This window comes from Arachis ipaensis, chromosome B8, assembly GCF_059453495.1.
Source record: "Arachis ipaensis isolate K30076 ecotype BB chromosome B8, ASM5945349v1, whole genome shotgun sequence".
NCBI lineage: Eukaryota > Viridiplantae > Streptophyta > Magnoliopsida > Fabales > Fabaceae > Arachis > Arachis ipaensis.
Window position 1 is genome coordinate 136,438,505 of NC_142443.1, and position 25,514 is coordinate 136,464,018.

Here is a 25,514-nt window from a genome sequence, read left to right on the forward strand (position 1 = left end):
GAAATACCTCAAATTGCATTAATAAAAGAAAATCAATCCAAACATAAAGAGTTTATAAACTAAATTGAGAAAATAAATAAAAAAGGAATATTAAACCTGGGAATTGAGAAGAAGAAATCCTAATTCCTTTAAGAGGAATCCTAATTCTAAATCCTAAGAGAGAGGAGAGAACCTCTCTCTCTAAAAACTACATATAGATTATGAAAAGTGAATAATGGAAGATCTCCCTGAATGGATGCATTCCCCCACTTTATAGCCTCTAATCTGTGTTTCTGGACTTGGATCTGGGCCGAAAAGGGTTTCAGAAATCGCTGGGGGCGTTTTCTGCAGTTTCTGCACGTGGCGTTTGTCACGCGTTCGCGTCATCTGGAGTTTTTCCTGGTCACGCGTACGCGTCAGTTACGCGTCCGCGTCATATGCGTTCCGCTCAAGTCACGCGTCCGCGTCGTCCATGCGTTCGCGTCGCTGCCTTCTCTTCAAAACTCCATTTTTTATGCTTTCTTTCCATTTTTGTATGTTTCGTTTCTGTCCTCTAAGCCATTCCTGTCCTATGAAACCTGAAAATACTTAACACACACATCACGGCATCGAATGGTAATAAAGGATAAATAAATTTTAATATTAATAAGAGTAAAGGACATTTTCGTCCCTGACCTTTTTTTTTTTGCGGACTTTTTCATCCTCAAGCAATGAAAAATACATTAAAGCCCCTGACCGTTGAAAAACGTGGACATTTGTGTCCCTCCGTTGATTTCTGCCGTTTCCACTTGACGGAAAAGTCTGAGGTGGCACAGGTGGCGCTGAGGTGGCACGTAACGGAGGCCACGTGGCATTGGGGCAAAAAGTTATAGGACATATAAGTCCCTGGAGACGAAAACGACGCTGTTTTGTCTCCTCCCCCAATCAACACAGTTGAATCCCCATATACAATACCCAGAAGACTCATAGTTGAGTGAGAGAATTACAGAAAACCCTAACTCAAAGACGATCAAACTCCTTCGTCTCTGTTTCTCCTTCCAAAAAATACAACACGTAGAAGAGCAAAAGGCCAGGGGTGATCGCTGGTGGCAGAGGCTGAGGAGAAGCTTCGTCTGAGGTCGTGGCTGGTGTCTTCGTTACAAGGTAAGATTGTTATGCTTAGCTAGGAATGCAATGTGTTTGCATGTTTACAGTGTAAGAAAGAAAGTGAAAATGGGGTGTATTGCGTGCTGTGTAGGATTAGGGGGAGGGATTGTGTTCGGGAAATGTAGTTTCTTTCATATGTTGTGTTGTTTCCTTTTTTAATCCTAGTTCTGCACTGGTCAATTTCAGATGGTTGACGTGTTTGTGGTTCCGGTCTTTCATCATGGAGGGAACTTCGTAAGAGGATTTGGTGGAGAAATGGTTTATCAGAATGGAAAGGAGGAGAGGTTCCCTGAGATGGACCTAGACTTTGTGAATTTCGGAGACCTAGTGACACTATTTAAGGATTTGGGCTACCAGTCATACAAGGCAGTATACTGGTATCATCCATCAAGCACTGAATTTGAATCCGGGATGAACATATTGACTGGGGATGTCGAGATCAACGCAATGCGAGAGAACCTAATGAAGCACCCAGGGCGAGGTGAGTTCCATATATACTTTGACCATCCTGTCGATGAGCCGGAGGTTGTTGAGGATGCCGCCCAGGACAGAGATACTGCAGGGGAGGTGGATGAAACTGCAGAGGAACTGAATTCTTCCTCTTCATCTGATGACGGGTACGAGAGCACAGAGGACGTCTTGTACAAACCTCCACCGGCTGGAATTGAGAGTGACAGCAGTGAGAGTGACATCAATGGTGGGGTCACTATTGGGAAGAGGAAAAGAGGTGTCAAGGGTAAGAAGAAGGTCGTTATGCCGATCAAGAAGGTAGTTACTCCTAAGAAGAAGGTAAATACTCCTAGGAAGAAGGTAGTTACACCAAAGAAGCAAGGGAAGAAGAAAAGACAATTTCGCACAAGGGTCAATGAAAGAGGGGAAGGGAGTGGGAATGAGACTGATGCACGTGGTAAAGCAGGGGATCAAGGACCTGATGTCCAGCCGGATTATGCAGTCGGGGGTGGGTTTTATGTCAGTGAGCTCCCAACGGAGGTGGAGGAGATAATGTTTGAGTATGAGTCTGAAGACTTACATACTCCCATATCATCTGATGATGAAGGCAGAGGTGAAAAGTTTCCAGAGTTTAATGATGAGTATGCTCATGGTGAGGGCAGGTTTGAACTAGGAACTAGGTTTGCCACTGTAGACAGGTTCAACGAGGTAGTTAAAGATTCTTTCATCGCTGAGGGTCGGGAAGTGAAATGGATAAAAAATGACAAAGAGAGAGTGAGAGTGGGGTGTGGGGATAAGGAGTGCCCTTACTTGGTTCACTTGTCATACAACAAAAGTCTGCAGTGTTATCAAGTGAAGACCTACCATCCAGAACACACTTGTGTGAGGGATTTGGGCAGCAACACTGCTGATCAACACTGGCTAAGTAAGAAGATTGAAAAGCGGATGTCCACCCAACCACACATGAATACAAAGGAGGCTACTGATTTTCTTAAAGAGGAATTTGCCCTCTGTCCCCATCCTAAAATGGTTTATAGAGCACTGAAGGAGGCTAGGGAGAAGATCCAAGGAAATGAAAAGGAACAATACAAGAGATCCAGGGATTATTGTGAGGAAATACTGAGGAGCAATCCAGGCTCATCAGCCAGGCTTGAGCTCATGCCAATTCCAGATGGTCCCCCTGTGTTTGATAAACTATACATTTGCCTAGATGCCTGCAAACAAGGTTTCAAAGATGGATTTCGTCCTCTGTTGCATTTGGATGGGTGCTTTCTGAAGACATATTACGGTGGTTGGCTTCTAGCAGCAGTTGCTCAGGATGCAAACAACCAATTCTATGTTATTGCCTATGGAGTGGTCAGGCCTGAGACTAAGGAAGCCTGGAAGTGGTTCCTGACCAATCTGCAAGGGGACGTAGGAGACGATGCTAACCATGGCTGGAAATTCATATCAGACCAACAGAAGGTAACTCCAGTTTATGGTTATTGTCATTGCTCTGCATTTGGTTTAGATCATTTATAATTTGTTGATGATATTCATTGCCACCTACTTGGTTAATTTCATTGCTGTGTGGTTGATTATGTTGTGGCCAGGGTTTGCTGCCTGCATTGAAGGAGGTCATGCCACACGCTAAGCTCCGCAATTGCATTATGCATATGTGGAAAAACTTCATCAATCACTACAAGGATCTATACATTCGACAAGTTGTGTGGGAGTGTGCCAGGTGCACGACTGTTGCTGAGTTCAAGGAATGCATGGAGAAGTTGAAGATAGTTAACAAGGGTGCATGGGAGTACCTCAGTAAATTTGAACCTGAGACATGGGTGAAGGCTTACTTCTCCCATGGGCCAAAAGTGGATAACCTCACAAATAATATGTGTGAGGATTTTAATGCAAAAATAGTAAACTATCGCTGCAAGCCTATCCTGACCATGTGTGAAGAGATCAGGTGCTATCTCATGAGGCAGATGGTGAATCATAAACGGGTCTTGGAGAATCACTCAGGGAGGCTAGCACCAGTTCAGGAAAAGAGGATGGAGAAGCTGTTAAACCTAAGCACCAAGTGGACGGCTGAATGGGTTGGTGATAATGAACAAAAGAGGTTTGAGGTTTCTCGGAAAGGAACTAAGGTGGATGTGGACCTCATTAGGCACAGTTGCTCATGCAATCGATGGCAACTGACTGGTATGTCCTGTACAGTACTTGGTCCAGTTTCTTTGCTATTTTGATCTGAATTCCCTTTACTGTTATTTTGGTTATATTACTCACCTTCGCTGCATTACCTTAGGCATGCCCTGCTTACATGCATTTGCTGCCATAAGGAAGAGACATGACACACCTCAGGACTATGTTCACCCTTGGCTATGCATGGAGTCCATTAGGAGGACATATGCACACTGTATTAAGCCTGTTCCAAGTCCAGAATTTTGGGTTGGAACTGAGTTCTCGAAGCCAGACCCACCTATTGTCAAAAGGCCAATTGGACGGCCAAAGGTTCATAATAGGCAAAAGGATCCGGCTGAGCCACTCATGCAAGAAGAAAAACTGAAAATGTCATTCGTTGTATCCTGCAGCAAGTGTGGTGAGAAGGGTCACAACTACAAAACATGTAAAGGAGCCCCTTCCAACCCAAACTGGAAGCCAAAGACAAGGTGCCCTAGGAAGAAAGCAGCTACTTCCTCCCAGTCACTGATTATGCGTCCACTGTCATAATCTGCTCCAGGTTCAGAGGTAAGAACCCTATAGTGATTAATCTGTCTTAGTATTAGTACTACTAAGGTTAGGGATTAATCTGTCTTAGTATGGAAATAATTAAGGACTACGATGTCTGATTACTGATATGCCTAAGGACTATTCTGTATTAGTACTGCTAAGCTTAGGGACTAATCTGTCTTCATAATACTACTCTGTTCACATCTTGCATGCATATTTGCAGGATGCATCCAGCAGCCAACCAGGCAGCTCCCTAAACCCCACTGTTGTGGAATCACCTGCCCCAAGCAATCCACCTATGCCACCAGCTCCAACAAGGGTGACAAGATCCACACTTATCATATCACCTCCAGGGCCAACAACTACTCAAACCAGGCCACCAGCTCCAACTATAGGCCGTCCATTTAAACCTCCAGCGAAAGCCAATGACACATCTCGCCCACAACAGTCCAGGTTCAGACCAAAGCAGAAGATCTTCAGGCCGCCGACACCAATCGCTGCATCTACAATCAACACTAGTACACAACAGCCAACTCCATCTACCATCCCATCTGCAGCTCCAAATCAAGATGCTTCACCCCAAAATTTGCCAACTTCTCCAAAAACAAAGGACTCGAAAGAATGAAGACTACTGTCATTAAGTGCTTTTTGTGATAACTTTTTGTCTATGTAATGGTTGTTGACAAGTAGTACAAACAATTTAGGTTTCTGTCCCATACTTTTTGAACACCCTTTGTGGGTCAGATAAACATGGATGTTAACTAAACAACTTTTTTTTATGACTAATGCAATGGTATGTTATGTATTAGGGAACCAATTTTAATTTCCTCCACATCTTACACAACACGTACAGGGCAATACAATCATCATTCATATAAATAACACTGAATTCACCTATAATTGCTGCAATAATATTACACACTTTTTCATTCGTTTATCAACTCTTACAACTTAGAACAACAAAAAACAACACAATGACAATGACACAGATACACCATCTTATTGGCTTTCTTTTCATCTCTAGAGCTAATATCCTCTTCTCCAAGCAACTTATCCTCATTTCCATGTCCTGCTGCCTGTGATAATCTTCTACATCTACAAATTCCTTCTCTCCCATATACTTTGTTGCTGTCAATCCAAGTCCAGCAACGTGCTCATCAAGCCACACAAAAAATTTGCAATACGATTGTCTTGCCTGCAGCATATCAACCCACATAATTCAAACCCTAAAAATTAGTAACCCTAACACATCTTCAACCAAACGTGCATCACATTGCGTTTCCATACCTTGTAAAAGGGACAGCCCAGAAACAATTTATCCGGATTGCTCCGGGTCTTTGACATGAAAAGGACTGCGTTTCCTCCACAGAAGCACTTTGGTGAGACGCCATGTTTGCTGTCCTTCTCCTTAGGACGCGAGCTCGAGCCCACCTGACCTCCACCTCTTCTCCAGCTGGATGATACCCCTTCAGATGCCATGGAAGGAGGAATTTCCTTTCTGCCACAACTCCCCACTACACCCACTGTGCCGTCATTGTGCAGACGAGGGATGAGGGAAGACGAATTTCAAAGATTGGGGGAGGAGACGAAATGGCATCGTTTTCGTCTCCAGGGACTTATATGTCCTATAACTTTTTGCCCCAATGCCACGTGGCCTCCGTTAAGTGCCACCTCAGCGCCACCTGTGCCACCTCAGCCTTTTCCGTCGAGTGAAAACGACAGAAATCAACAGAGGGACAGAAATATCCACGTTTTTCAACGGTCAGGGGCTTTAATGTATTTTTCATTGCTTGAGGACGAAAAAGCCAGCAAAAAAAAAGGTCAGGGACGAAAATATCCTTTACTCTATTAATAAAGCATAGGAAACATGTTTTTATAAATCTCATAAAATGAGGAAGGAATGGTAAAACCATGCAATTTATATGAATAAGTGGGTGAAGACTTGATAAAAACCACTCAATTAAGTACAAGATAAACCATGAAATAGTGGTTTATCACATATCTCGATCTAATTGTACTTTCGGCTATACCATAGATTCTCGATAACACAGGTGACGTGACATTCTCTTACGTGAACTATATAAGTCCTTGATGTAATCTGAAATTGCTTTACTGTGATACATCATATCTTCTAGTATTCTCTCGTAATTCTTGTTCCAAATATTATTTGAAAAAGTTTTTTATTTGATTCTTCTCTTGCCTGTGTCCTTAATCATCCTCTTAAATCTTTGTAAAAAAAATTGTCATTGACTTTGGTTACCTTCTTTTTGCGAACTTTGTATTTCTTTGATTCAACCTGAACTTGTTTTGACTTAATACATCATCTTTTCTTTTATTGTTTCTATCAAAGTTTCTTGATCCAAATTTCCTTGTTAAGATGTGATTGACTCTCTTTCTGGCACATTTAATTATTTTTGTACATTATTGTTTAATTGCAATCTTAAGCATCCTTCTACATTTGTGCGAACACCATCTGTGGTGTTTGCTCTTCCCTTCGTAAGTTTTGAATCTTTTTGAGTAAACTCGTGTTTGTTTCGGTGTCACGTGTGATTCCCAGATAGCAAGTGATACGTTAGTTCATTAAGACACCGTTTATCGATGCTGAAGTTCGGAAAGTTGTAGTTCTAAGACTTGACATATGACTGGTTGCTACTATGGATATATACTACAGAACCAAGGAGATTATGAAGTAAGATTGTATTTTGAGGAGTTTGGCGAACAAATTAAAGAGTTCTATGTATATCTAAGTTGTCAAGGGAACGAGAGTCGGTGAATGTCAACCACATCATTTTAACACACTTATCATGTAACTTTTGCACTCGATTATACGTCTTTCTGATGTTTGGTAAAACGCTAAAACCATGTAACATTTTTGCATACTTTATCAATTTTTGAGGGGCGAAAATTTTTTCAAGTGGGGTAGAATGTAATATCCTAAGTTTTTTTGAAATATTTTACATTTACCCTCTAATTTTATCAAAATACCTAAACTATCACTTATCCTTTTTTTTTAAATCCTAACCCTAATTTCACTAACACTTACCTCACCATTCACTCTCCCACACACTCTGAATAATGAAATAAAAAGGAAACACATAAGAATGAATGAGAGGAAGAAAGCAGAAGAAGGGGGGAAAGGAGAGGACGACGTCGGCTATGAGAGCGGGGGAGAGAGGGAACGAAGATTCGATGAACAGAGGAGAGGAAAGGAGGCGGTAATGAAAGCCTTTGTCGCAGTCGAAGGAGATGTCGTCGTTTCTGCCTAGAGCCGTCGCTGCTACCGTGATTAAGGAGCCAAACGAGAAAGAAGGAGCTCGTAGAGAGAGAAACACGACAGAGGAAGAGTCGTTCCTCTGATACTACTGCTTCCATCGCTGTTGAGGCTGCCGCCGTCTCTATTGGGGTCGCTGTCGTTGTTGAATGAAGAGGGAGATATTGAGCTGGATAGAGAAGGAAGGAAGAGCGAGAGTCGCAATGAAGGATCCATTCACCATCATTGCGGCTGCTGTTGCCATCAACGGAGCTTGCTGTCAGGGGCATCACGGTCGTCACTGCGGATGAACTGTCTTAGTTGCTATTTTGGTCTTGCTCAGCCCCACACTCCCTTCATTCTCGTCTAAGGGGTTCGGTCTCTTCGGTCCCTTGTGACTAAGTTGTGAGTAGGTTTTATATTTATAATTGTTTGGCTTTGCATTTATAATTATTTCGATATACCATGCTTTAAACTTATAATTATACTTATAACATTATTATCAAAGAATTTCAAATTAGCTTAAATATTTGATTTGTCAAAGCTAAATGTTTATCTTTGTTAAGCTCATTTTAATATGCACATGAGACTATATATTTTTATGAGACTATATGTATTCTTGATGAAGCTTGATATTATTTTAAAACATTTGATTTTACTCAAATATGTATTTTTGAAGCATTGAAGTATTAGTTAGTACTTATTTTGAAATTGTGAAATATGTTTGAAATGCCTTAAGATTGAGAAAATATGATTGAAAAGGGATTTGGGTGAGAAAGTATGAGTTGATTTGATTTGATACCTTATATGTTTGAAAGACCGAAAATTGTTATATTTGAAATTATATATTTTGAATTAGTTTGGGAGGTTCGTATTAGAAAATCGTAGTTAACGGCAGTTATGACGTTAATTTAGATGCATCTAACTCAGACTCCAACTAGTAGGGGTATTGCTAATTAACCTAACGTGTATGCCACACGTTAGATCTATTATTTTGTAAGGACACACAAGAGGAAAGGGCTACCCATAGAGGTGGAGCCACGCAAGTGTGGACTTTTGATTTGATTTCTATATGAGAACTCCCTATTGATTTACTTATTCTGATCAATTACTATTTTTTAATTAAAAATTACTTTAATAATAATGTTTATATGGTCTCATGTGGATTATAAATGTATTGTCTAGTCACTGAGTTGCAAAACTCATTCCATTTTTCTAAAATATTTTTCAGGAATAAATACTTGAACATGTGAGCCCTTCTATTCAAGAATTATGATCTGCAATGGGTATCTGTTCCTTGTTGAGTTCCTAGACATTGTATGCTCCATATGTCACAGGCAGGATCCAACCATTCTTAATTATTTTAATTTTTGTTAAAAATATATAACTATTTATTTTAAAACTTGTAAATTATTCAAAATTTTTGTAACTTTTTTATTTAATTTATATTTGAGTCTGATAGGCTTGCTATGGAACTGTTTCCTGAGCGCCGGTCATGGCTCGTTTTGGCCCCTGACAAAGTTTCATCATGAGCATTTTGATAGGCCTTTTACGCTGGCTTTCCAGTTCAATGAAACTAGTTTGATACCGTGATTTAGCAGCGGTCTCTTCTCTCCGGCAACCTTTTAACGGCGTCGTCCTCTTTGTTTTAGCAGAAAATTTTTTGAAATAAATTTAAAAAATTATTTAAAACAAATAATTTCATCCTTATAAGTACGACTATTCGGCTAACTTCATTGAATTGAATAGGCGATAAATTTTATTGAAACTAAGTTTATCTATTGGTTCAGCCAAACTTGCTCCTATTTCTGTATAATTTGGATCATATTAATATATTTTTATTAAACTGGAATAAACATAATTAATCATATAATTATAATCATACGACTATGTTTATTTTTATTAAATTAAATTAAAAATGTATGTTATAATTTAAAATTTTGAAAAATAAAAATATACCAACACAATTTAAATTGTACGTAAATAGGAGTAAGTCCGTCGCACTAATTGGCAAACTTGTTAGTTTCAATGAAGTTCACAGATACAGTAGGCTAACTTCAATAAAATTTGTAAGTTTGCAATTGTAGTGAGCGACCTTGCTCCAACAAAAAAAAAAACATATTTCAAAAAAGAACGATGAAATTATTTTTTTTGGGAAATGAATAATTTATTTTATTTATTTCAGAACATTTTTCCTATTTTGGCAACAGGATGCGTTACGTCGCAGGACTTGTTTGGATGAGTTTTTAAAAAAAGATCTTTTTTCGATTTTTTTTTAAAAATCTTTTAGAAAATTAAAAATAATTTTATATTTGGATATCTCATGAAAAAAAATTATCTATCAATTATGTTTGAGTACGACAATATAAAAGTACTTTTTGTTTGTTTATTACGTTAAAAACATCTTTTTTTAAGGAATTTTTTTTTAAAAAGATGTAAATTATAACTTATAAAAAAAAGATTTTTTTTTTCAAGTACTTTTATGTTGGATAAAATAAATCTATCTTGTATATATCCACCTCCATATTAGAACCATCGTGAATAATGATGAGATACGCAAGTTGTCAAATTGGATAAAAAGTATAAGAAACTAGAAGACTCCATGTATTGCCAAGTTTTAGAAGATTTAAGAATTTTTAACTTATATGATATTTTCTACAAAATTCTAAAAAATTAAAAAATGTTACAAATTGCTTACACCATGCTAAAAGTGTTTAGAATGTAAAGCCAAACATAAGTTATAAAATTTGACTATATGCTAAAAATAGTTAACAACAGTGCACTTTTTACGTAATAAACACGAATAAAGTAAGACTAATTACTATGTATATATTAAAATCAGCCACCAAAATTAATCAATAATATAAAATATATATTTAAATACAAAATACATATTAAAAATAAGTTAAACAATATATATATATATTTATGTATAAATACAAATAACTTATTTTAATAATTAATTTTAATATATAACTAACATTTTTCTAAAAATAATTGCAAAGTTGCTATTTATTATTATTAATTACCTGGAGCTCTTATAAGGACGAGTGACAAAACTCTCTTTAGGTGGTCTACGTTCAATTTCAACTTAAATAGTCTAAGAAAGACTTTGTTACAGTAAAATTTCTTAGAAGATAAAGAAAGTCACTTAATATTAAATGCATGGTTAAATATTATTGGGACTACAATCACGAAAATTGATCTAAATTGTAGGCTACTAATATTGTTAGTGAATTGAGTATATTTTATAAGATTAAATAAAGAGGAGGAATTTGAATCAGCTCCTGCCACTCTTCTTTTATTGCGATGTTCATCTTTATTCATCTTTTTTCGAAGCTCCCAATCAATAACACTTCTTCATGTTATGATAAGATCAAATATATAGATGTCCATTTATGATTTGAGCGGTGAACAATGAAAGAATCACTTTTTAAGGATGAATTAAAATAAATAAGAGTTGAAAATAAGAGTACCTTACCTATATAAATAGATGGACCTGCTACACATACAAACAAAAAGGTCCTACAAGTCATACAAGCTCCCAGCCCACAATCCTTCCACACGCACAGTGAATTACATTGAATGGAGCGTCATTTATACGCGCTCCACTCAAACGGTTGCACTTCGCGTAAACCGCTCCTTAATGGCGCACTCTTCTACTTCTCAAAGCCATTCAAAGAAAACACAACCATTTCATTTTCGAGCAACATTCGAAACTGAAGATATACAACTCGTCGCTAAGATTCGAAAATTCCATCAACACAACATAGAACTCTCGATCAAGAATCTCCAGAAAAACAAAGTTATAATACTCAAGGTACGTTACGTTACTATTTTAGTCATCCTGTATATTTTCCACATTTTGAAATCGAAGAACTAGGTTTTACTGTTCTTCTACGTTGTTGTACGTTTTACTGTTCTTCTTGCTCTACGTCTCATTTTACAGTTTATAATGTTCTACTTGTTCTAGGTTTTACTGTTATTCTTGGTTCTATGTTACACTGTTCTTCTTAGTTCTTCTAGGTGTTACTGTTCTTGTTGTTCTAGTTCTTCTGGTAACTGATTTTTGGGGATATATTCCGTAGTTTGGTGGGTGTATATGGCATAAATTATTGGGTGTATATTTCTGAACTGATATACTGTAATAGTCAGCAGTTGCAACTGTTCTTATATTTGCTTGTCCATGGGTGTATATTGCTTGACCTTGTAATGTTGCTTTGTAACACCCTCACTATCAGAAATCACGCTTCCGGCTGCGCTACTCTGATAGCAAGAAGTATTATAACTACTTTACATATTAAATACTAAAATAGGAGCCTGTGACTCGACACTGTATCGCTGATTTCTTAGAAAACCGAAAATAAATACTTTATTTTAAGAAAAAATACAAGCAGGCATAGATTCATATACAAGACTTCTTACATAATAACTCAACATATTATACATATAAAATATACAATTCCTATCCCTCTTACAAAATTTTAATAACAAAGATAAGGGAAGAAAATAAACTAATTAATACAACATATAAACCAAACGCAGTATAACTCTTCTTAATGCTTCATTCGGTTCCTGAAAAGATAAAGCTGTAGGGGGGTGAGAACCTAACCACACGGTCTCACCACGCAGTTTCAAAGTTGTCATAAGAAGATATTTAATAAGAAAATTGTTTTCAAGCTCAGTGATTATCATTGCCTTATGAATCTTTTAAAAACCAGTAGATAATCGTTCAAAACCATTTTAAAGAAACGTGTAATTATTCAAAAATCCGAAACATTTCCTTCCTTATAAGAAAAATCTCAATCAGAAACCAACCATACAATCAAACAACACAATCGTTAATTCAGCACCAAAGTTTATTCTCAAATGTAGCACGCCAGGACAAACACAGGCAAGACAAACAAGGAAAGCACAAGTAGGTAGCAATTACAGCAAGTAATTCAAGTAGCAGTTAAGAACAGTTTAGCAATTAGGCAAACCAAAACAAGTTCAAACCCAAACAAAGCATACAAATGCATATGATGCATGCCTGTCCTATGGCTGATGAGGCTCATCTGTCGGTTATCCAGCCAACCCGACAAGTCTGAATTGTCCTTAGACTGTCCCCCGACGTGCATTCCCAAGAGTCTATGCATAGTTTTTTCTCAAATAATCAATATTGCTCAATGGGGGTAACATTCCCGGGAATTTATATAGTGCCCGGTCACACTTACGTCGTAGGGTCAACAGAGTATCGAGTTTTCAACCTGGTACACGTGGTGGCAAGCCACGGCACTTAATCCAGGGAACCTCGCATCTCAGATATTTCAAATTCATAAGCCACAAATAATTCATTCATCATTCATCAATATCTAAGTCATTCTCAATATCATCATCATTCGTCAATCCATATCCCATTTCCAAATTCATTCAAAAATCATATTTCAAATCAATCCTCATCATCCTTCTTTCCGTTAATCAACAATCTCAATTCAAAACATAATTCTTACTATTCTAAATAAATCAATCCAAAACAAATAACGTTTAAGAACTAAGTCTTTTTAAACAATTACTTCAAACAAAACTTCCAGTTTTATAAAATTTCGGCAGCATCTCCTCTAAAACTCGGACTCTGCCACCCTGTTCGGGTCCCAACCAAACCAAACCAAACACCTGTTAATCAGTCAAATCACTTCCAACAACCATTATCACAACAACAATACTCAACCCAAAGAAATTACAAAATCCAGAATTCAATCAACCAATCCTATAAATCACAATTTAGACCGACTTCAACCAACAGCATCAATCAATAGTTAAGAATTCTCGGTCTTCTCAAACAGTTTCAAACCAAACCATTCCCTCAAACACTTTTCGAATCATTTCCAAAAAAAAATAGCAAATCATTCTCAATAAATAACCCGTTTTCAAATATCAAGTCTTTTTCCAAGTTTATTTTAAAATCAAATTCCAATATCAAATCGGGTTTAATATCAAATCAAATTAATGATCTCATTCAACCAAAACAACTCAATTTAATTCATAAGACTCGCGAAATCACAAAAATGTATTTTACGCGTTAATATCGATTTATAACAACCCTGTAATGTAAAATAGATTTAAGAAAAACCCCTACCTCGATTGTGATCTAACTACGAGACATAAACTCTTTTTCTTTCGGCTCGCATTCAGCGGCAGCTGCATCCGCAGTTCCGTTTACTTTCACAACAACAAAAACGGCTTTTACTCCAACCATGTGATTACCGAAACTCGACCCTAGAACGTCAATATCACAAAATTCTCAATAATTCATAGGAAAATAATAGCAGTAAGGATATCAAGGTTAAAATAACTTACTGCAGCTATAGAAAACAGAACGACAGAGCAGCAAAGAACATAATCAGGGACCTATGCATATGTCCTGATGGCAGTAAAACTATTCCAATTGGTAAGGCAGTAGGGATATCAATAAAATCAGAATAGCGGAGCAAAATAGAAATAGAATAGATTCAAGAAAGGAGGAAGCAGTTACCGGTAAATCTGGCCTAGTTCCGACAACAGCGTAGAGCCGAGTAACTTGTAACAACCAAAACCCAAGAAGATAGAGGCTTCAGATACGGTCTCCGACAGCCACGGACACGGTTGCGCGACTCAAAACAGAACCAGGTAGAGCGGCGGTAGCCTCCAGCAGCTCCGGTGAGCTTCTTCAACGACGGTGATGGCAGGAGCTTCGGCGGTGCTAACTGAGGCTGGACGGCGGCAGGAACGACGGCGGAAGCTTCATGCAGCACGGCAGCGCCTATTCTTTCCCCCACCGCGAGCTCTCTGTCTCTCTCTCGCCCTCTGTTCTGATGACAGCGACGATGGCTCCCTTCAGCGACGACGACAGCGCGAACAGTAACGGCTGCGGCGGCGAACTTCATCTGCGGCGGCGAGCTTCATCTACAGCGAGGAACAGCGTAATAGCATCGTTCTTCTGCTCCTCTGGCTCATGGTCGGCGGTGACGGGCGCGAGGTCAGTGGCGATCCGCGATGGTGGCGACGAGCTGGAGGACGAGCGGCGGCAGCTGTGGCAGCGGTCTTCCTCTCCCACCAACGCTCTCTCTCTCTCTCTTTCTTGGATCTCCCCTTCTCTCGATTAGCAGCGGCGGCGGCGGTGGCAGTGACACCCACCGCGCCGCCTCCCTCTTCTCCCCCCCTCTCCCTCCTTCCTCGGTCCCCCTTCCTTCTTCCCTTTTCTTTTCTTTCTTTCTTCGATGAGTGGGGTTATTGGGGGTGAAAGTAATTGGCGGCTGAAGGAGGTAAGGGGCAGCTTGGGTTTCATTTGGGATAAAGGAAATTATGTGTTAATTAAGATTAGGGTTTTGTGTGTTTGATTTTAGGATTAGGGTTTAATTTGGGGCAAATGTGAAATTAGAGATTTTTGGGCAATTTGGGATTTTGTTAAATTTTAATAAAATTAAGAGATATTATATTAAATATAAAATATCCATCTTTAAAATACCTTTCAATTACAAATTTATAAATTAGTTTCGATTAAATGCTAATTAAATAAAAATTGGAGACAAATAAATTAATTCTCCTTCATTTATAAAATAAGGTTAAAAATATAAATATTTAAAATTAAGGCATATAAAATATTCACTATTTTTCAATTATAAGAACTCTAAATCAAAAATAAGAGTTTACTCAACTTTTATATAAAAATCTCCGAAATACAGTCTTAAATAAATATAATGCATCGTAAATGATTAATTAATAACTTTTAAAAAGTTAGAGGTCTTACATGCTTGACCTTGTATATTAATGCATGTTTGAGTGATATCTGATTGATATATATGGGTGTATCTGAATCATATCTATGGGTGTATCTTACTGATATCTATGGATGTATCTGACTCATATCTATGGGTGTATCTTACTGATATCTATGAGTGTATTTTTCATTTAAGAAAATAAGGAAAAACCAAGCTGAAAAAAATGTAAGAACAAATATATGTCTTAGATTAAATCAGTTTTATATAATAGAAATATATCTGACTATAATTTTATTTTTGTTTACAGCAAACCAAAGACCTTAAGTGTGCAACACATTTGTTAAATGAGAAATTCAGAAACATGAGTGAGGAGAAGAAAACGATTGTGAGGGATTTGGGATTCGGTGGCTTGATGCACATCCCGCTACTAAGGGTGCATCACCAAGTATTGATGGAGTTGGCTAACAACTTCAAATTAGGGGAGAACAGACTGGAAACCGGATACGGTTCTTTTAAAATAAGACCAAAAACACTAGGTGATGCGCTTGGCATCAACGCATCAGGTAAATCGCTAAAAATTATAGGTGTATATTAACTGATGCTTGGGTGTATTTAAATTGATGCTTGGGTGTATTTGAACTGATTTTCGTACTATGTTGTTTTCCTTTTTGTAGGAGATTTATTTCCTCATAAAGTCAATTATAAGAAACTTACTGAGGATGATAAAGAAATTTTTAGAAGATTCCAGGGTAAGACCCTCAAAAATCTTACAGATGATATGATGGATATTGGCGTTGGTAACGAACAGGATCGCCTAATGTTCAAGAGGATTTTCATCCTCTATATACAGATGGCATTCCTTTTACCAACGACAATAAACAAAATCTCACATGTGCACTTGGCCCCAATTTTTGAGATGGACACCATAACAGTGCGAAACTGGGGAGGGCATGTTTTGAGTTTTATCATTAAGGGCATAACCGATTACAAGGAGAAAAAGAAAAAGGTAATTGATGGCTGCCTCTTTGCCCTGATGATAATTTACTTTCATCTTTCTAAAAATAAAGATAAGAAGATGGCAGAAAGACCTCCAAAACCCTGGATTGCCAACTAGAGTAAGGAGCAGTTGGTCGAAAGAATGAGGGCGGAAATAGAGGAAAATATGGTAAGTGAACATAATATGTTGGGTGTATTTTATTTACCTGAATGCTGCTAACTAAAATTTCTAATGTTTTAGGGGATTGTAAAGATGGCGGAAACAAGAGAAAAATAAAAAAAATAGAGAAAAAGAAAAAAAACAAGAAATCAAAAAAATAAAAAAAGGAAGGCAAGTTCAACATCGTCTTCGGAGACAGAAACAACTGATAGTGACAGTTCTACCTCTGAGTCTGAGACTCAAGAAGACTCAGAGGATTCACCAAGAAAAGAACCCAGCAAAAAAGGAAAAAAGTAAGTACCATAATTGGGTGTATTTTGTTGACCCATTTGGTTATATTTTGTTTATCAAGTTGGGTATATGTTGTTTATTAAGTTGGGTGTATTTTGTTTATTATGTTGGGTGTATATTGTGCATTCATTTGAGTGTATCTTGTACATTTATTTGAGTGTATTTTATATCTTTAGTATGTTTTAAATAATAATTGTTTGCCTTCCAAAATGGACTAATTACTATGTATATACTAAAATCAGTCACTAAAATTAATCAATAATATAAAATATATATTTAAATACAAAATATATATTAAAAATAAGTTAAATAATATATATATATATATAAATAATTTATTTTAATAACTAATTTTAATATATAACTAATATTTTTCTAAAAATAATTACAAGATTGCTATTTATTATTATTAATTACCTGGAGCTCTTATAAGGACGAGTGACAAAACTCTCTTTAGGTGGTCTACGTTCAATTTCAACTTAAATAGTCTAAGAAAGACTTTGTTACAGTAAAATTTCTTAGAAGATAAAGAAAGTCACTTAATATTAAATGCATGGTTAAATATTATTGGGACTACAATCATGAAAATTGATCTAAATTGTAGGCTACTAATATTGTTAGTGAATTGAATATATTTTATAAGATTAAATAAAGAGGAGGAATTTGAATCAGCTCCTGCCACTCTTCTTTTATTGCGATGCTCATCTTTATTCATCTTTTTTCGAAGCTCCCAATCAATAACACTTCTTTATGTTATGATAAGATTAAATACATGGATGTCTATTTATGACTTGAGCGGTGAATAATGAAAGAATCATTTTTAAGGATGAATTAAAATAAATGAAAATTGAAAATAAGAGTATCTTACCTATATAAATAGAAGGCATCATCAATACATTCTACACATCAATAAAATATTTTTTCTCTCTTTTTCTATGTACAATATAAAGCTTTTCTTTCTCTTTCTTTCTTCATATACTACAAATACAATATTAATATATAAATTATCATTATTAGTGAATATTAATACTAGTCTTTCATTTACACTTCTTTATTTTATCTTCTTTATTTAGTTATTTTATAATACGTTATCAGCACGAAATTCTAACGATATTTTAGGAAGACTTCAAGTAATAAATTTTTATTATGTCGAAACTCTTTCATCTTGAATATAATACTTTTGATATATCTGGAAACAATTATTTATCATGGATATTATATGCTAAAATCCATCTTGATTCAATGGATCTTGGAGATACCATTAAGGCTGAAAATAATATATCCCAGAAGGATAAAGCCAAATCCATGATTTTCCTTCGTCATCATCTTGAAGTATGATTGAAAAATGAATATCCCACATTAAAAGATCCTGGAGATCTGTGGAAAGACCTTGAAAAAAGGCATAATCATCAAAAAACGGTAATACTTCCTCAAGCCCGATATGAGTGGACGCACTTGCGTCTGCAGGATTTTAAATCCATAAATGAATATAATTCTGCAATGTTTTGAATCACCTCACGAATGAAATTATGTGGGGAAAAGATAACTGATCATGATATGTTGGAGAAAACTTTCTCAACCTTCCATGCCTCGAATATGCTTCTGCAGCAGCAGTATCGAGAAAAAGAATTTAAAAAATATTCTGAGTTAATTTCTTGCCTTCTTGTTGCTGAATGCAACAATAAGTTGCTCTTGAAAAATCATTAAGCGCGCCTAGCTGGCGCTGCCCCATTTCCTGAAGTAAATGCGGCAAATTACCCCAAAAGAGGTAAATGGCAAGGTTTTAATAACAAGAAAAATTATGGAAGGAAAAAGAATTATATTCAAAAGAGAGGATCTCACCAGAAGTGGGATAAAGAAATAAATTCTGGGCAAAATAAATCAACAGAGGATAAGTGTTTTCGTTGTGGTGGAAAGGGCCATTGGTCACGTACCTGTCGTATCCCAAGGCACCTAGTTGATCTTTACCAGGCATCTTTGAAAAAGGATGACAAAGGAAAGGAAACAAATTTTGTTTCAAATGATGCTGAAAATTCTACCACTCATTATGATGTATCTAATTTCTTTAAGGATTCTGAAGGAAATATTGGCTATTTGATCAATGATAGAATAGTTTGATATGTGTGTGTTTGTTAAGTATTCATGTGAATAATTTTACTGTGCATGTACTTTTACTCATTTTATTATTATCATTATTTGTTTTTGAAGAAAAATGGCAAGGACATATTCTGAAGATATTTGCCTTGCGGATAGTGCAAGTTCGCACACTATTCTTAAAAGTACTATATATTTTACCCATCTTGTGCCAAAAGAAGAGTATGTTAATACTATTATTGGCTCAGGCAATGTGATAGAAGGCTCCGGAAGAGCTATAATTTTGTTTCCTGGAGGAACAAAATTTGTAATAAATAATGCATTATTATCTACCAAGTCTCTGAGGAACTTGTTGAGTTTCAAAGATATTCGCCGAAATGGATATTATATTGAAACGATGAATGAGGGAAATCATGAGTATTTATGTGTCATAACTCATTATTTAAATAAAAATGTTATATTAGAAAAGTTACCCTCACTTTCATCTGGGTTGTATTATACCAAGATTAGTGCAATTGAATCACATGCCATTGTAAACCAAAAGTTTACTAGCCCAAATAAATTCATAACTTGGCATGATAGATTGGGTCATCCGGGAACAACCATGATGAGGAAAATTATTGAAAACTCTCATGGACATTCACTAAAGAACCAGAAGATTCTTAAATCTAGTGAATTTTGTTGTGCTGCATGTTCTCAAGGGAAGTTAATTTTAAGGCCATCACTAGTAAAGATTGGATTTGAGTCCCCTGAATTTTTAAAAAGGATTCAAGGTGATATATGTGGACCTATTCATCCACCATGTGGATCTTTTAGATATTTTATGGTCCTGATAGACGCATCTTCGAGATGGTCACATGTGTGCTTATTATCTTCTTGCAACTTGGCGTTTGCGAGATTACTGGCTCAAATTATTTGATTAAAAACACAATTTCCAGGAAATCCAATCAAAGCAATTCGTCTTGATAATGTTGGTGAATTTACTTTCCAAACTTTTGATGCTTATTGTATGGCTAATGGAATAAGTGTTGAACATCCAGTAGCTTATGTTCACACACAAAATTGGTTAGCAGAATCACTTATTAAGCGCCTCCAATTAATTGCTAGACCCTTGCTTATGAGAACAAATCTCCCAACCTCGGTTTGGGGCATGCTATTTTACATGCCGCAGCACTTATTCGTTTGAGGCCAACGAGTTACCATCAGTTCTCTCCTATGCAATTAGCTTTTGGCTAGCAGCCAAATGTCTCCCATTTAAGAATATTTGGGTGTGCGATATATGTTCCTATTGCACCACCTAATCGCACCAAAATGGGACCCCAAAGAAAATTGGGGATATATGTTGGATATGATTCTCCCTCTATAGTGAGGTATCTTGAGATACAAACTGGAGATGTATTTAAAGCTCGGTTTGTGGATTGTCATTTTGATGAATCAAAATTTCCAACATTAGGGGGAGAGAATAAGCTTCCTGGAAAGGAACTTAATTGGAATGCATCATCGTTGATGCATTTAGATCCTCGATCAGGGCAACGTGAACTAGAAGTTCAAAAGATTATACATTTGCAAAGAATAGCAAATGAATTGCCTGATGCATTTTCCGATACAAAGAGGATAACCAAATCTTATATACCAGCGGAAAATGCCCCAATTCGAATTGATGTCCTAGTAGGACAAGTAGCCACTGAAGCAAATTCACGCCAGAAGCGTGGCAGGGCAGAAAATGCCCCAATTCGAATTGATGTCCCAGTAGGACAAATAGCCACTGAAGCAAATACACGCCAGAAGCGAGGCAGGCTTGTCGGTTCCAAAGATAAAAATCCTCGAAAGAGAAAAGAGGTAAATGCTATTTCTGTTGAAAAAGACACAGTAAAGACACCTGCAGTTGTCCAAAATTCTGATATAATTTTAACGCCAGAAGACGTTCAGGTACCTGAAAATTGTGAAAATGATGAGATCTCGATAAATTATGTCTTTACAGGAAAGAAATGGAACCGAAATAAGACAATTGTCAATGAAATATTTGCATATAATGTGGCATTAAATATCATGCATGAAAGTAAGGATCTTGAGCCAAGATCAGTCGAAGAATGTCGACAAAGGAATGATTGGCCAAAATGGAAAGAAGCCATGAAGGCTGAATTAGACTCACTTGCAAAACGTGAAGTCTTTGGACCTGTAGTCCGTACACCAGAAGATGTAAAACCTGTTGGATACTGATGGGTATTTGTGAGAAAACGAAATGAGAAAAATGAAGTTGTGCGCTACAAAGCCTGACTTGTGACACAAGGTTTTTCACAAAGGCCCGGTATAGATTATGAAGAAACGTATTCCGTTGTAGTGGATGCGATAACATTGCGTTATTTGGTCAGTTTATCTGCATATCATAAACTGCATATGCATTTAATGGATGTAGTAACAACCTATTTATACGGCTCATTAGATCGGGATATCTATATGAAAGTCCCTGAAGGACTAAAGATATCTAAACCATCCAATGAATATTCACAGGGATTATACTCAGTTAAATTGCAAAGATCTTTATACGGTCTAAAGCAATCTGGACGAATGTGGTATAATCGTCTTCCTGAGTATCTGGCCAAAAAATGGATTTAAGAATGATGATATTTGTCCATGTGTTTTCATAAAAAAAATATGCATCTGGATTCATTATAATTGCTGTGTACGTTGATGATTTAAATATCATTGGGACTCCTGAAGAGATTCCAACAATTATAAAAACTCTAAAAGAAGAGTTTGAGATGAAAGATCTTGGAAGGACTAAATTTTGTCTCGGCTTGCAGATCGAGCATATAAAAAATGGGATCTTTATTCATCAAACAACATACACAGAAAAGATCTTGAAAAGATTTTATATGGATAAGTCACATCCTTTGAGTGTACCACAATGATCGTAAGGTCTTTGGATGTGGAAAAGGATCAATTTCGTCCTAAAGAAGAAAATGAAGATATCCTTGGTCCTGGAGTACCATATCTTAGTGCCATTGGAGCGCTAATGTATCTTGCTAATAATACACGATCCGATATATCATTCGTGGTGAATTTACTAGCGAGGTATAGTTCCTCTCCAACCAGAAGACATTGGAGTGGAATCAAGCAAATCTTTCGATATCTTCATGGAACGGTTGATATGGGATTGTTTTACTTGTCTGATCCACATAAAGGGAGATCTCAAACAGGATACCTATTTACATATGGTGGAATAGCTATATCATGGAGGTCCACGAAACAGACGATTGCTGCAACATCCTCTAATCATGCCGAAATACTAGCGATTCATGAGGCTAGTTGCGAGTGTTTTTGGCTCAGAAGTCTGATCCAATATATTCTGTCATCATGTGGACTGATTGATTATAAGATAGCTCCAACTATCTTGTTTGAAGATAATACAGCATGCATTGTTCAACTTAAAGGCGGATACATTAAAGGTGATAGAACAAAGCATATTTCTCCCAAATTCTTCTTCACTCATGATCTTCAAAATCAGGAGACAATTGATGTCCAACAGATCCACTCAAGTGACAATCTGGCAGATTTGTTCACAAAGTCACTCCCAAAATCCTCCTTTAAAAGATTGGTACATGAGATTGGGATGCGCCGATTTCGAGACATCAACTGATATCGACAAGAGGGGGAGACTGTACTCTTTTTTCCTTGGTCAGGTTTTTTTCCATCGAGTTTTTCTTGACAAGGTTTTTAATGAGGCAGTCCCCATCACTAAAGGATATTGTACTCTTTTTCTTTCATTAAGGTTTTTTCCCACTGTATTTTTCTTTAGTAAGGTTTTAACGAGGCAATAATCCTAAATGGTCATCCAAGGGAGAGTGTTATGATAAGATCAAATACATGGATGCTCATTTATGACTTGGACGGTGAACAATGAAAGAATCACTTTTGAAGGATGAATTAAAATAAATGAGAGTTGAAAATAAGAGTACCTTACCTGTATAAATAGAAGGCATCATCAGATACATTCTACACATCAATAAAGTATTTTTTTTCTCTCTCTCTCTATGTACAATATAAAGCTTTTCTTTCTCTTTCTTTCTTCATATACTACAAATACAATATTAATATATAAATTATTGTTATTAGTGAATATTAATACTAGAATCTTTCATTTACACTTCTTTATTTTATCTTTCTTATTTAGTTATTTTATAACACTTCAATCATTTTTGGAGAAAAACACAAAAACATAAAGATGTATGTGTTCAAATAAAGATTGGCAACTAAATATTCCAAAACAGAATAAACACAAAACAAAACAACAAAATACAAAATCTAAATACAAAAAATACTGGAAAGATAATGAAAATAATTTGGCAATAGTGACAGTACATTTTTGTTAAATATATTTATAAAAAGAGTTTTACACACATCAACTAACAAAGATTGAGACATGTTTTTTAACCCCTAATTAACTAATAATTTAGATAAGGTCTAAAAACGCATAAGAAAATAAGTGAATAAATTGGACGAAGGAAAAACATAAAAGTAAACCACTTTGACTAAATTTATATCTACTAATATTAAAATATTTAATACACAAAAGAAAATACTAACAGATTTATTAGTTCCTATTAGTTAATTCATTAGTTTAACTTTTTATTATATATGATGCTTGGTTCTCTTTTCTAATATCTAGTTTATGTTAATTGAGTCTCCCATGCATGTCCAATTTTTATTTTATTTTTTTATTTTTCAAATTAATTTAATTTGCTTTTCAAGGGTGTTAATAGTGACATGGGCACCGAAGTTGATGCACTACTATTGAAACACACGTAAAAAAATATTTAATTAGATTACCATTGTCATTATTTCTTTGCAGTTTGCACTAGAATTTGCTTTGCTCACTAATTAGTAATGACTATGTATAGAAAACAAAACATTAAATATTCAATCAAGCACCATATATATACTTGATTTTGTTACATTATTTCACAGTTCTCTCTGAAACAAATTAGCAGCTTGAATTCCTCAATAATGATGCCGTTTATTGTTACAGCATTATTTACATATAATTATTAGGCTTGCGTCTCAGCTGAACCCTGAATATATCGATCAAATCCTGCATTATAAAAGCAAAAATTAAAGCAACAAAATTAAGTAGATTACTCAGATGAAATCTATAATCAAAACATGAAGAAATGAGAAGTTTATATAGACTGACTGGGCATATTCAATGTTGATTTTGGCATTGGAGAAGCGAGAGATGGCTGAGAAGGCAGTAGTTGACAAAAGCATGGTGGGACACGGAGTTCGATGACACAAATCAACAACCTTAACTTCAATTATGTCACTTTTGCAGGGTCTATTGTCTCCACTCAGACACCTTATTTTGTAACGCCTTCCACATGCAGCACCATTGTCCCACAATCCTTCATTCACAGCTACAAACATATTCCCCGCTGGAAATTGCTCTCTTTTATTTCCATCACACGCAGTGGCTGCACAAATTCAAATTATGACTATCTAGAACTTAATTATTATAACTAGAAGAGGAGAATTGTGTGTCCTTACGTATATATGGAGGTCCATAAGAAGTAGCAGTGCCAACATCTCCAAGAATTAGGATTAATTTTATGAACAATAGTGTAGACAAAAGTGCAAGGTGAAAAAACTTCATCATCATGATTTTCAAGTAAGGCAATAATAAGAAGTTAAGGATCACCCTAATAAGGATTTTAATTTGTTTAAATTGATAGTGTGCCTACATATATAAAACTCCATTGGGTGTTATCAATTTATAGCCAACAGGTTGCTACACGTGGCAAGCTTTTAGAACAAAAATTAATCATTACTTCTAGGAATGTAATTCATGTGGCATAACTATATATCGTTAAGATTTAATTATAGAAAGTGAGGTTTAATTTATGGAATTTTTGGTGGCCGATACTTAACCTCTCATCAACTACTCGCTTCTGTGCTAATCCTAACGCTACAAAAAACGAAATATTTGTAACAAAATTTTTTTATCAAATTTTAAAATAGTTACAAATTGTTTTTTTTAACAAGAATTAATTATTATTATTATTATTACAAAATAATAATTAATAAAATTGTGAAAGAATAGAAAAATAAAAGAATTATGAAAGAAAAAGATGAAGAAATTTTATTGATTGTTGATTGAATGAATTGTAAACTATAAAGGTAAAACTAAGTATATATAGAGTATTGGCCTATGAAAGATAAAATTAGATAAAGATAAGATATAGATAAAGATAGAGATAACTATAAGATAAGATAAAGACTAAATTATAATTTAATTTGTGTATTCTGTTGGGCTGAATTTGTGGGCCGTGAGACGTCTTTATTGTTGTCATGGGTTAAGGTGGAAGAGTGGTTTAATACGCCCCCGCAAGCTGGAGGATGAAAGATGTCAAGAACACTAAGCTTATTCAGATTAAGATGGAAGGGTTGAGGAGACAAAGACTTGGTGAAGATGTCAGCTAGTTGCCCAGAAGAGGGAATTGGGAGAAGTTTCATCACTCCAGCTTGAGCTTTTTGTCGAACCAAGTGACAATCAACCTCTAAATGTTTGGTCCGTTCATGAAAAACCGGGTTAGCAGCAATATGAAGAGCACTCTGATTATCACAATATAAAACTGGTGGGCGAATAGGAGAGATGCGTAAAAATTGTAACACATTTATTATCCATTGAAGTTCACAAGTT

The 25,514-nt window shown here is 36.0% G+C and overlaps 2 protein-coding genes across 2 annotated transcripts; both read right to left on the minus strand.

The window, feature by feature from the left end:
- Positions 1–14,064: 14,064 nt before the first annotated feature.
- LOC148549968 (uncharacterized) lies at positions 14,065–14,442 on the minus strand. Its single transcript, XM_088496300.1, has one exon. The coding sequence runs from the start codon at positions 14,440–14,442 to the stop codon at positions 14,065–14,067; it is 378 nt and encodes a 125-aa protein (XP_088352426.1).
- A 9,361-nt stretch (positions 14,443–23,803) lies between these two features.
- On the minus strand, positions 23,804–24,480 carry LOC107612534 (EG45-like domain containing protein). Its single transcript, XM_016314225.3, has 3 exons — positions 24,362–24,480; positions 24,012–24,288; positions 23,804–23,909 (listed from the first exon to the last, which is right to left on the minus strand). The coding sequence occupies exons 1-3, from the start codon at positions 24,471–24,473 to the stop codon at positions 23,903–23,905; spliced, it is 396 nt and encodes a 131-aa protein (XP_016169711.1). The 5' UTR covers positions 24,474–24,480; the 3' UTR covers positions 23,804–23,902.
- Between the last annotated feature and the right edge of the window lie 1,034 nt (positions 24,481–25,514).